Raw genomic sequence first — 12,350 nt, 5'->3', positions numbered from 1 at the left:
TGGCTCTGCTTGCCTTTTCCTTTTTTTCTTTCATTTTCATTTTTTTTTTTTATAGGAAGATTAGCCCTGAGCTAACTGCTGCCAATCCTCCTCTTTTTGCTGAGGAAGACTGGCCCTGAGCTAACATCCGTGCCCATCTTCCTCTACTTTCTATGAGAGACGCCTGCCTAAACATGCCTTGACAAGTGGTGTGTAGGTCCACACCCGGGATCCAAACTGGTGAACCCCAGGCTGCCAAAGTGGAACGTGCAAACTTAACCGCTGTACCACGGGGCCAGCCCTGAGACTTCCTTTTGTTATAAATGTTTTTACGGCCTCCCACATCTGAACACACAAGACCTTTGCATTCACGAACTTGAACTGATTCACCAGAAATCTTGGACAAGCAACTGACTGGTTTATTGTTAAATGACCCTATAAAAGTACTTTTATACATGCTTGAATTTAGCAGTTTGGGGGTAAAAAAGGTACTCATTTAAGTGTAAAAAAAAGAAAAGTGGAGAATTTATAAACAGCGTAACCATTTAGAGCAGGGGTCGGCAAACCTTTTCTAGAAAGGGCCAGATATAAACATTTTGGGCTTTGCCGGCCATATGGTCTCTGTCACAATGACTCAGCTCTGCCGTTGCAGCAGGAAAGCGGCCGCAGATGAGATGGAAAAGAGTGGGTGTGGCTGTGCACCAAGAAAACGATTCATGGACGCTGAGATCAGAATTTCATATAATTTTCATGTCATGAATTACTCTTCTTCTTTGGATTCTTTTCCACCAACTATTTAAAAAAATGGAAGAACCATTCTTGGCTTATGGGCTGTACAAAAGCCACTGGTGGCGGGGTCGGTCTGGCTGTAGTTTGCTGATCCGGGGTTTCCAGTAGGAGCTCTGGGATCAGCTGGTCCTGAAGTCAACTCTAGCCTTACCAGTCACTCACTCTGACCTTGGGGGAGTTCCTTAACTTCTAGGCCCCTCAGTTTCCACAGATTTAAAATGAGAGGAGGGGCCTGCCCTGTGGTCGAGGGGTTAAGTTCGTACGCTCCGCTTTGGTGGCCCAGGGTTTCTCCGGTTCGGATCCTGGGTGCAGACATGGCACTGCTCATTAGGCCATGCTGAGGCGGCATCCCACATGCCACAACTAGAGGGACCCACAACTAACAATATACAGCTATGTACTGGGGGATTTGGGGAAAAAAAAACAGAAAAAAAATTAAAATAAAATGAGAAGAAATAACTGTGGCCCCAGCATAGAGCTGTTATGAGGACTCAGTGTGACCCTGTGTGCATTCTGTAGGAGCCTTATAAATGCACACATGGTAGCTATTACGTGAGGAACATTGGGTACCCGATTACAAACGATGATGAAGATAACTTTGTGGCTCATTTCTCCCCATATATTGGTGCAGCGCAATAGTTCTTAAGCCCCACGTGCATCCAACATCCCAGCGAAGACTTTCATTTCTTGCATTTTTTTATGTTGATCTTAGAGGCAGAGGATTTTAAAATTGTACTCTGCTTCATTGCACATTATCATCACTGGTGCCTGCAAGGTGCCTCTCTTGTTTATTTTTTGGGCCTGACTCTCTCCACGCCCTTCCAAGAATTCTGATCTATTGGTCCGGGGTGGGGTGCAGACAGACAGAGACACGTATTTGTTTTTAAAAGCACTTCAGTGATTCCAATGTGCAGCGAGAGAACCACTGATTTAACGTTTTCCTTTTTTTTTTTTTTGAGGAAGATTAGCCCTGAGCTAACTACTGCCAATCCTCCTCTTTTTGCTGAGGAAGACTGGCCCTGAGCTAACATCCGTGCCCATCTTCCTCTGCTTTCTATGTGGGACGCCTGCCACAGCATGGCTTGATGAGCGGTGCCGTGTCTGCACCCGGGATCCGAACCGGCGAACCCTGGGCTGCCGAAGCGGAACATGCGCACTTAACCGCTGCACCACCAGGCCAGCCCCTGAGTTAGTGTTTTATTATAGCTTCTAGCATCTTACTGCTCAGAGATCCCCATGGACCAGCAGCATCAGCATCACCTGCTGGAAATGTGGGGTCTCAGGCTCCACCCCAGGCCACACTGAGTCAGTGTGGGCACTTTCACAAGATTCCAAGAGATCCAGGTGCTCATTTAAGTTGAAGCAGCACGCAGCTCTTGTGTCCTGTGTGGGTTCGCTTCCCTTTCTGCATTCGACTGCCGGAGACGGAACCACGTTTTAGACCCTAGACGGGGCTGATGAAGCCTCAACCACTGGAGCACATGTACTGCGAGCTTCTTTTTTTTTTCCTTTTTTAATTCTAGGGTTCTCGTAAAATGAGGTCCCTCTGCAGTTCTCTGTCTGGCAGAGCCCAGAGGGCGGGACTGTGCCAGGAAAAGCAATTTAGGACCTGGGAGGCCACCAGGGGCCTCTTTCCCCATAACCCCAGAGGGTGGACGTCACTGGGGCACATGGGGCTGCCAGGGGTGGTCTGTAGATGGCATTTCTTAATATAGTTAGTCATAGCTGTGTTTTCTACGTGCCACAGAGGATTAAAGGAATGTCACTAAATGTTTGGCATGGATGATGGCTTCGAGAGGGACATTTCCCAGGCCTCGGAGGGAGCACAGCCATCACAGAAGCGGGCAATCCTGGAGACAAATCCCCATGCACAGGCCTGGTCACTGCTTTTTACCACTTAGGCTTTGGGCGTGAATATATTGGGGTAAGCAGTGAGCTAGCATCACCCAAGGAGGCTCTGGCCTCGCAGTCCTTGGAACGTGGCCTTGCTCAGGCCCCGGGCAGAGCTGGCTGCTGTTGGCTTTCTCACTCGGCCTCAGTTTATTGGCCTGTACAAGGGGTGTGTTGCCGCAGCTAGGTACATTTCGAAACTTGATTGCACCGCCTTGCTTCTCTGAGTATTTCCTTCCTTCTTTCCTCTGGTGGCCTTGAGAAGAGGGTTCCTGTCCTTGACCTCTTTGTCTTCGCACAGTAACAGGGAATGGTGGGGCGAGCCCAGCGTGAGGAGTCGGGCCCCACTCTGTCATCACTGTGTGACCTTCAGCTGGGCACATCACCCATGGGGGTCCTCGTTCAGCATAACGGGGAGGACACATCCTTCTTCACGGGGTGGCTGTAGAAGTCCCTGAAGCAACGTATTGAAGAGCTCTTCGAAAACCAGTTTCAGAGCCTCAGTGACTTTCCCCCATCCCCCTTTTTCTGAGGATGACAGCAACTTTTGAGGAAATCATCAATTTAGGCAAGATTATCAATTGGTGTTAAAACTATTAGGAGGTTTATCAGCAGGGGAACGCACAACAAAATTGTGGCATATTCATCCAGTGAAATAAGACAATAGTGGGGAAAACCTTGATACTCACCACCATAGGAGTGGAAGAGTTCATATTATGAAATCCCATTTCTGTGAAGAGCAGAAGCAGGCAAAACTCATCTTTGTGATAAAAGTCAGACTAGAGGCTTCCTTTGTGTGGGGGCTGTTATCTCGGGGGGCTACATGAGAGGGAGTCAGCTGAGGAGCTAGGAATGTTCTCTGTCTTGATTTGGGCTGTGATTACGTGGGTGAATACATATGTAAAAATCTTAGCACAACCAGACCTCATGTACTTTCTCGTCTACCTAACACCGTCTATAATGTATTTTGGCCCAAAGCTTTTAACTTCAATCTAATCAAGACTTTATGTCTAACTTCCAGTTTCCAGGAAATGTAGGGATAGAGGAACAAGCTAAATGATACCACAAGGAAGCAACCAGCCAAATCCAGAGTGTTGGCCCTTCTGCCGGACAATCAACCTGGTCTTTTCACCAGGGGAACTGGTCAAGGTCCAAAGAGCTCAACAGACAACGCAAAACCTTGGTTTGGATCCTGGTTTGGACAAACCCATTGTGAAGGAAACTTTTAGAGGCAATTAGGGATATTTAAATATGAACTGAGTTTTAGATGACAGTAAGGAATTGTTTTAAATGTTTTAAAGTATGATAATGCAAATTTGGTTCCATGGGATAATGTTATTTTAAAAAGATGCTGGAAAAAGAAAACTCAGATTCACTTTCAGCTTGCTGAAGGACACGTCAACCCACAAGAGAACCTCAAAAGTTTCCCTTTCTCCCAACAACCCTTTCAACAGGAAATGGACATTTATTGGACTTCTGTTGTGCACCAGCACTTCATATATTTTTCTGATTTCATAATAGTTTACAAGTTTTTCCTTTTTATAACTACTTTTGATGAAAAAGTAATATCTATTTTATGAAAAATATTATTATTATTTTTTTTGAGGAAGATTATCCCTGAGGTAACATCCATCACCAATCCTCCTCTTTTTTTGCTGAGGAAGACTGGCTCTGAGCTAACTAACATTCATGCTCATCTTCCTCTGCTTTTTATATGTAGGACGCCTGCCATAGCGTGGCTTCATAAGCAATGCATAGGTCTGTACCCGGGATCCAACCTGGTGAACCCCAGGCCGCCAAAGTAGAGTGTGTGAACTTAACCACTGTGCCACTGGGATGGCCCCTGTTTGATGAAAAATATTTTAATAGCCTAACAACTACCAGTGAAATATGAGATTCCTCTCACTCCAGGAAACTCCTTTTCTCAGTTCCTCTCCCCAAAGGCAACGACGGTTAATAGTTTCTTGTGTATCTTCAGAAATGAGACATTCTTTGTCCACACAAACGTACATATGGATATGTGATCCCTGACTTCTTTTACTCAGTGGCAGTCTCCTGTCCACACTGTATTACATTTGGGTTTTTTGACTTAACTATCTAGGAGACCATTCCACATCGGCTCTTATGAAGACCACCAAGGAGCTCCCGGTGCTCAAATCCAAGGCCACCTGTCACCAGCTGATTGCTCCTTCCTCCTGGAATGCTTCCCTCACTTGGCTTCTGGACTGGTACCCTCCTGGTTTTCCTCCTCTTTTCAGCTCTTTTGCGTCTTCCTCCCGGACCTCTGAACATTGTCACGCCCCTGAGCCTCAGCCTTGAACTTCTCTCTATCTTCATTCACACCCTCGGTGATCTCATCCAGTCTTGTGGTTTTAAATACTATCTTGACACCGGCAACTCCCGATTTTCTCTCTCTAGCCTGAGTCACACCCCTGAACTCCAGAACCTTTTATCAAATTGCCTACTCTACATCTCCACTCAGATGTCTCAAACCTAACCCGTCCATGGGGCCGGCTGGGTGGTGCAGTAGTTAAGTGCGCACGTTCTGCTTCAGTGGCCCGGGGTTCCCCCGTTCGGATCCCTGGTGCAGACATGGCACTGCTTGGCATGCCATGCTGTGGTAGGTGTCCCACATATAAAGTAGAGGCAGATGGGCATGGATGTTAGCTCAGGGCCAGTCTTCCTCAGCAAAAAGAGGAGGATTGGCAGCCGTTAGCTCAGGGCTAATCTTCCTCAGGAAAAAACCCCCAAAATTTAACCTGTCCAAAACAGAACTCCTGATGAAGGCTTCAAACCTTCTCCTCCTGCCGTCTTCCCCATTTCAATTGTTGGCAACGCCATTTCCCCAGTTGCTCAGGCCCAAACCTCAGACATCCATGGCTTCCGTCTTGCTCTCAAACCCCATACCCCACCCACCAGCAAATCCCATGGGCTCTCCCTTCAAGCTGTACCCAGAAGCTGACCACTTCTCATCACCGTCACTGCTCCTGGTCTGAGCCACCGTCATTCCCTAGCGAGATTATCACAACAGAATCCTGACTGGTCTCTCTCCTCCAGCCTTGCTCCCCGCCCAGTCTCTCCTCCGCACAGCAGCAGTGTGATCCTGGTAAAGCTAGACGAGGTTCTATACTCCTCCAAGGAATTCTGTGTCCCTTAGAGTAAAAGGCAACGTCCTTGCCGCGGCCCACGAGTTCCACGTGATCTGGCCATTCCCTCTCTGGCTCACCTCCTCCTACGCCCTCCTCTGCTCCTTCTGCTCCAGCCAGTCTGGCCTCCTGACTATCCCTTGTCAACACCAGGCCCAAGCCTGTCTTAGGGCATTTGCTGCTCCTCTGCCTGAGAGCTCTGACCCCAGATACCTGCACGACTCACCTATTCACCTTTGTCACATTTTTGCTCAAATGTCACCTTCCAGTGGGATTTACCCTGACCACTTGATTAAGATTGCCACCCACCACTTCCTGTCCCCCTACTATGCTTTATTATTCTTTTAGTAGCATGTGTCACTTACCAATATACTATATAATTTATTTACTTACTTAGTATATTCGCTGTCTGCCCCGTGAGAACATAAGCTCCTCAAGGACAGGCAGTGGGGGTCCATCTACTTCCCACTTTTGCTCTGTTTTCATCATTGCCGTATCCCTAGTGCCTAGAATAGTGCCTGGCACATAGTAGGTGCTTAATAAATATTTATTGAATGGATGAATGGACAGATATTATCTTATTTGATTGTTTAAATGGCTGCAGGGGTCCACTGTGTGGAAGATGCAATGACAGCACGGTGGTGGCTGACGCTCCTAAGGCATGTTTGACATAGTCCTTTACGAACTCAGCTTTACGAATTTAGACTCATGTAAACTTCTCAACAAGCTCATCAGCTGGGTTTGCTAATCACCCCCATTTATTTATTTTATTTTATTTTTTTTGAGGAAGATTAGCCCTGAGCTAACATCTGCTGCCAATCTTCCTTTTTTTGCTGAGGAAGACTGGTCCTGAGCTAACATCTGTGTGCATCTTCCTCTGCTTTATATGTGGGACGCCTGCCACAGCATGGCGTGCCAAGCAGTGCCATGTCTGCACCCGGGATCCGAACCAGCAAACCACAGGCCGCCAAAGTGGAACATGTGAACTTAACCGCTGCGCCACCGGGCAGGTCCCAATCACCCCCATTTAACAGATTATAAAACTGAGGTTGAGACAGATTTATTACCTTGCCCACATCACACAGATAGTAAATGGTCATGCCAGTCTGGCTGCCTCTTGAACTAGCACATTTAATTTCTCTGCCAAACTGTTGCAGAATGGGTTTACTTAACCAGTGTCCTGTAAATGGACACCATCTTATGGTTCTCAGATGAGGCACATAAGGCTCAGAGAGGTTGAGAAGCTTGCCCAAGGTCACACAGCTAGAGTTCAAGTTCATCAGCCTGAATCCTAGGTCTGAATTCTCAATGGCTACATTCTGCACCACCTCCCAAGAGTCCGTCTCCCTCAGGAGAGGATGGGGGCTAAGGGGTTAGGTGGGCTTCCCAGGTGGCTTACTTCCGCCCCTTGGCAGTGCCCTACCTCCCCATACTGCAGTTCCTCTTCCCACTCTGGAATCCTCTCCCTGATGGCCCCAGGCCATGGATGCGCAAAAGCCCACTGAACGCCCTAATGGTCCACCCGCCTCCCAGAGGGAATATGGATGTCTCCAAGTTCCCGTTCTGGAGTTCCCCACGTTTGCCCCTCTCACCTCAGAGAGGTCAGGGACCACTGGGGGGACTTACCTGACACTCGTTTATTGAGTCCCTTTTACTGAGCACTTCTGCAGGCAGGGCACTGCGACAGGCGGTTTGCCTTCACCTGAATCCAGCCAGAGTCCAGCCTCAGCCAGCGTCTTCTCCTACTGTGCTACGGGATGCAGTGCTGAGCAGAGGACAGCCCCTGGCCTCCAGGGGCTCACAGTCTAGCGGTGGGACCCACATTAGTCAAGGACTCAGCCCAGGTAAGAGTCCAAGCCTGATTACCAGGTGCGGGGAGCTAGATGGCTGAGATGCCAGGAGAGGACCACCAGCCGAGAGCTGGTGGGTGGGTTAATTAGCAAAGAGAGGGAGAAACATTCCAGATAACAAAAATGGGACTGCATGTCTAAAGGCCCCAGGGACAGCAGGGACCACAGGACGCCAGGATGGGGGGGGCAGGGTGAGGGGAACGTGGCAGAGACGCGGCTAAGAGGCCTTGGCCGTGTCAAGGAGTTTTGGCTTTGTCCCAAATACAGTGGGAAGCTAATTAAGTTGGATCCATTGGATGTGCATTCTGAAGACGTTCTGGCTGAAGAGTGGAGGACAGACTAGCTGGGACTAGAGAGGACAGACAAGCCGGGAAGGGTTGATGGGCTTCTGACTTTGAAAGAAATGGAGGAAGTAGCGAATCTGAGAAATATTTGACCAAAGGTCATGCCCCTCCCTGGGGTCAGCCCATATCCAAAGACTGGTCAATTGGGCCAGGGTGGGGTAGGCAAAAAGTCAGGCTCCCTTGGTCAAGGTGGGGCAGCTCTTAAGGGTGGTTCTGGCCCTGGAGCTCCCTGTGTGATGACCAAGATCGTAAAACAGATAAAAATGTAGAGTTTCCTATTCCCAATGGAGAGGAGGCTTGAGGCCAGGACGCAGCTAGGGTTCCAGAGAAGTGTGAGTGGGTCCCTGGTCCCACCAGTGCATGGGGAGGATTCTGCTCTACCCTGGGCAGGGGTCCCACTCCTGAAGCCCCCGAGTGGGGCGGGGTGGGGACTTAACTGGCCTCAAATGAAGGGTCCTTGGATGAGACAGTAACAAGCCTCATTTCTGATGGCCTGCTGAGGACCAGTCTATCATCCTGCCCTAGTCCTCAGCACGGTCCTGTAAGGCAAGCATCACTCTTCTGCCTGGAGCTCTGAGACAGAACTTAAGGGACTTGCCTAAGCTGGGAGGAGCTGGACCAGGACTCCCAAGCCAGGCCTTTCTGAAGCCAAAGACCATTTTTCCCATTATGATGAGCGATGTCTCTACTCTCCTCCTTTCCCCGCCCCTCCCACACCCCCATAACACCATACATTTTAGACTTCCTAGCCACTGCTCTTTTGCAGTTTGAGGTGATCTCCTGAGGCAGGGCTTACCTCATGAGGTAAGATGGAGGACCTGAGGCTCAGAGAGGCTAAGTGGCCTGCAAGGTCACACAGCAAGGGTGGGGTCTAGATGAGAGAGCAGACATCTGCCATCACTCCTGGACAATCCTCACCTAGTTGCAACTTGGAAGACCAGAAGGAAGAAGGCTGGGGGGATGCCGTAATTAGGGGAAGAAGGCAGGCCCCTAGGGCTGGGCCTGGAAGAATGAGCTCAAGTTTGGTCAAGGAGAGTGTCACTCCGAACAACTTGGTTTTCCTGTCTCCCTGCTTCAATCCGAGCTATTGCCCCTTCTCAGGCCCGTTAGAATCCTCGTTATTTTCCAGTGTCAGCTTAAATTCCCCCCTGAAACTTTGAGCCCCCCCCCACTCATTTTTCCCGTCTGGGCCCGGGGACAGATGTCCTGGAGCTCTTGGAAGGCAGGACGCTCCCCTATTGCCCCGCAGGGCTTGGGCAGGGCAGGGCGGCTTCAGCGAACCAAGGGCGCTGAGCGGGACGCCAACATCACCTCCAAAGGAAAGGGTCTCCAGGGAGTGTTCCACCCTCACCTTTGACGCTTCTAGTCCCTCCCATTTCCCCCCCGGGTTGAAGAGGACCCAGAGTGTGAGCTGGTGGTCAACGTCCCAAGCCTGAGAAGGCCCTTGGGTGTTCAAGGCCCCACCCAGGGGCCCACATCCTGGGCTGTGTCTGTCTCCTCGAGGGAAGAAAGATGATCTCATGGAACGTCTGTATTCCGCTCCCCGCTGCAGTTCCAATGAATTATATGGGGAGGGGGGGCCTGAATACTGCTGGGGGTACGGAGACGCTTTTGATGAATGAAACTCAGTGGCTCCATCGCTCGCCAAGGACAGCCAGAAAATGCCCACAGCACGCCTCCTCTCGCCCCGTTCGAAAGTAAAACCACTTGCAAGGGCCGCCCTAAAACCCAGGCCCGCGCCCTCCGTCCCCACGCTCCCCAGCCTGAGCGCCGACGCAAGCAAGCACCCGCTCGGCAGGCGGGGAAGGCGCGGCGCCTTTAAGGGGCGGCGGGCGGCGCTGCCCCCTGGCGGCCGGCGCGGCCGCGCTTCCTCCGCCCCGCCGGGGTCCCGCGGCTCCAGCGGCCGGGCCGGGCCGCGCGCGGGGACCCGCACCGGGAGCAGGCGGCGGCGGCGGCGGCGGCGGCGGGCGAGGACGGCGGCCGCGTGCGCCCCGCCGGGGACCGAGCGCGCGGGGAAGGGCACGCGCCCGGCTCGGAGGGCGGGCCCGCGGGCGAGCGGGAGGGAGGGGCGGCGCGCAGCCCGAGCGCGGAACCGACCCGCCGCCGCCGCCGCCGCCGCCGCCGGAGGGCGTGCTGCGGGGCCCCGAGCGCCGGGCGGCGCCGGCGAGGCCGAGCCGCCTCCTCCCCGCCGCCCGGCCCGGCCCGGCCCGGCGCTCGCGACCTCGCGCTCCGGGGAGCCCCGCGCGCGGCGGGCGGGGCGGGGCGGCGGCGCAGCCAGTGGCGGGTCGCGCTGAGCGCCGCTCCCCCCCGGCGCCGCCCCGCCCCGGCCCGCCCCTCCCGGCAGGACTGCGCGCCCCGCGCCCGCTCCGCGTCCCCGCCGCCGGGAGGAGGTGCCGCACGCCCGCGGCGCGCCCCGGCCGCCAGCCTCGGCCTGTGGGCGATTTCCTCCGGAGCCCAGCTCCCCCGGCCGAGGAGGAAGATGCAGACCTTTCTGAAAGGGAAGAGAGTTGGCTACTGGCTGAGCGAGAAGAAGATCAAGAAGCTGAATTTCCAGGCCTTCGCCGAGCTGTGCAGGTAAGGAGGGACGGCGCCCCGGCGCCCGGGGACCCCGGCCCGAGCCCGGTTAGCCTCAGCGGCTGTTTTGCGAGGTTCGAGCAAAACGGGAAGGAGCGGGGCGCGGGACAGCGAGTCCGAGGAGCCGGGGGGCCGTGGGGGGCCGCCGGCTGTGTTCGGGGAAGCGGTGGCCGGCACGCGCCGGGTGGCACGGAGCAGGGCTCTCAGGTGCACCGGGCTCTGGGGAAGCCTCCAGCCGCCCAGGGCGCGGTGGGAAGGCTGCCGAAGGGGGCAGAGGGACCTGGGAGATCGGGGGATCCACGCTGTCTGCCTGGGGCTGGAGGTTACTTTGGGGCTGGAGTATTTTTCTTGCTTCGTCCCCTTCCCTTCATGGAGAAAGGCACCAGTGTCCGTGGAGCACCTACTACGCGCCCGGCGTGTGCATCTTTTGAAGCTGTCATTGCGTGTCACTGGGTTAACCCTGTTTGAAGCGAGTAGTAATACTTGGCATGTATGTGGTGATTTGCTGTCTCATTAGAACCTCCCACTAGCCTTGAGAATTGGCGGTGGGGGGGGGTGAATCTGGGCCACGTGTCTGAGAAGGGGGATCCATCCGCAGAGAGGTGGGGTACCTCGCCTGGGGTCCCACAGCTGGGGAGTGGCTGGTGCAGAGGAGGTGCTGGGTGGATGCGGGCGGTGTAGAATGGCCTTCCTCTATCTGGCGGCCCCCCAACCCCACCCCCACCCCCACGCTGGTGCTCACTGGTGGCGACTCCGGGTGTTTTAATAAGATTGCATTCTTAATCCGTTACAGAAGCCTCGAGTCTTGGGTCAGGTATGCCTCACCTCGCACCGCAGCTGTGGCTTTGCCTCTGAGAAGCTGTTCGCTAAATCCTGTTCTCAGCGAAAGCCCAAGAGAATCCGGCTCCCCAAGCCTCTTGCAAACTCTAGGTGGAAACCTTTTATTATGCAGTGTCTCCACTTGGTAGATTTGATTCTTGAAAAGCGGCCCCACTTGCCTTTTTGTCCCTGTTGGGTCCCCAAACATCTTGCATAATTGAACAATTGGCTTTCCTTATCTCCTGTTGTGTGGAGCAAGTGGCTGGTCTGTGCTGGCTTGCACGGCTTGGCTGGCAACGCCTCTGTGCCCCTCGTGTCTGTCCCAAGGGCCTGCTGTTCCTTTGGCCCTGGCAAGCCCTGTGGGCACTCCTCTCGGCAGCCAGAGGGGCGCACCTTGTATACAGCGTCTTCTGGATTTGCATCCCTTGGTCTGAGGATGGAGTTGGCTGCCTTCTCTCAGGCCGACTGGCCCATGAGAAAGCAAGCTTTTCATGGTCTGCAGGGCATGCCAGCAGCCTGGGAATTCACAAGGAAATTGGGAGGAGCTTGCAGCCAGAGCTCTGAAAATGGGTCTGAGGACTTTGGGAACATTAAAAAGGGGCACTTGAACGTTCCACCGCAGATACACACACTTGTGGAAAAGGTGCCCTAGACATGGAAGAAATGTGGAGAAGCCCCTTTGACAGGTTTGTGAAGTCTGGTTCTAGTGTTCGGCGCCCCTGCAGTCACCTGAGACTTGGGAAATCCCAGTTAATACCTCGCACCCTTTTTACTGAGGTCTGTCTGTATTTGTGTCATCCAGTGTCTGCAGCGAAAGCATGAGACTTGTCATCTAGTTGGTATGTTTTGCTCAGTAATTAGGAGCCTCTTGCAAAACCGTTCCAGCCGAGACTTGCGGCTAGTCCTCATGCTGGACTTACCGATTGGCGTTCCCTCCTCGTGGACCCCCTCTGCTTTTA

General features: G+C 53.1%; 1 protein-coding gene across 1 annotated transcript in view; it reads left to right on the top strand.

Annotated features, from left to right (window-relative positions):
• Positions 1–10,271: 10,271 nt before the first annotated feature.
• ITPK1 (inositol-tetrakisphosphate 1-kinase) overlaps positions 10,272–12,350 on the top strand; it is a 172,551-nt gene continuing 170,472 nt past the window's right edge. The window contains exon 1 of the mRNA XM_023628307.2: positions 10,272–10,572. Coding sequence (XP_023484075.1) covers positions 10,478–10,572 — 95 coding nt within the window. The 5' untranslated portion in view covers positions 10,272–10,477. The remainder of the gene's footprint in view (positions 10,573–12,350) is intronic.

This window comes from Equus caballus, chromosome 24 (assembly GCF_041296265.1).
Source record: "Equus caballus isolate H_3958 breed thoroughbred chromosome 24, TB-T2T, whole genome shotgun sequence".
NCBI classification, from domain to species: domain Eukaryota; kingdom Metazoa; phylum Chordata; class Mammalia; order Perissodactyla; family Equidae; genus Equus; species Equus caballus.
The sequence above is the reverse complement of the archived record's forward strand: the minus strand, read 5'-3'. Positions and strand labels throughout refer to the sequence as shown.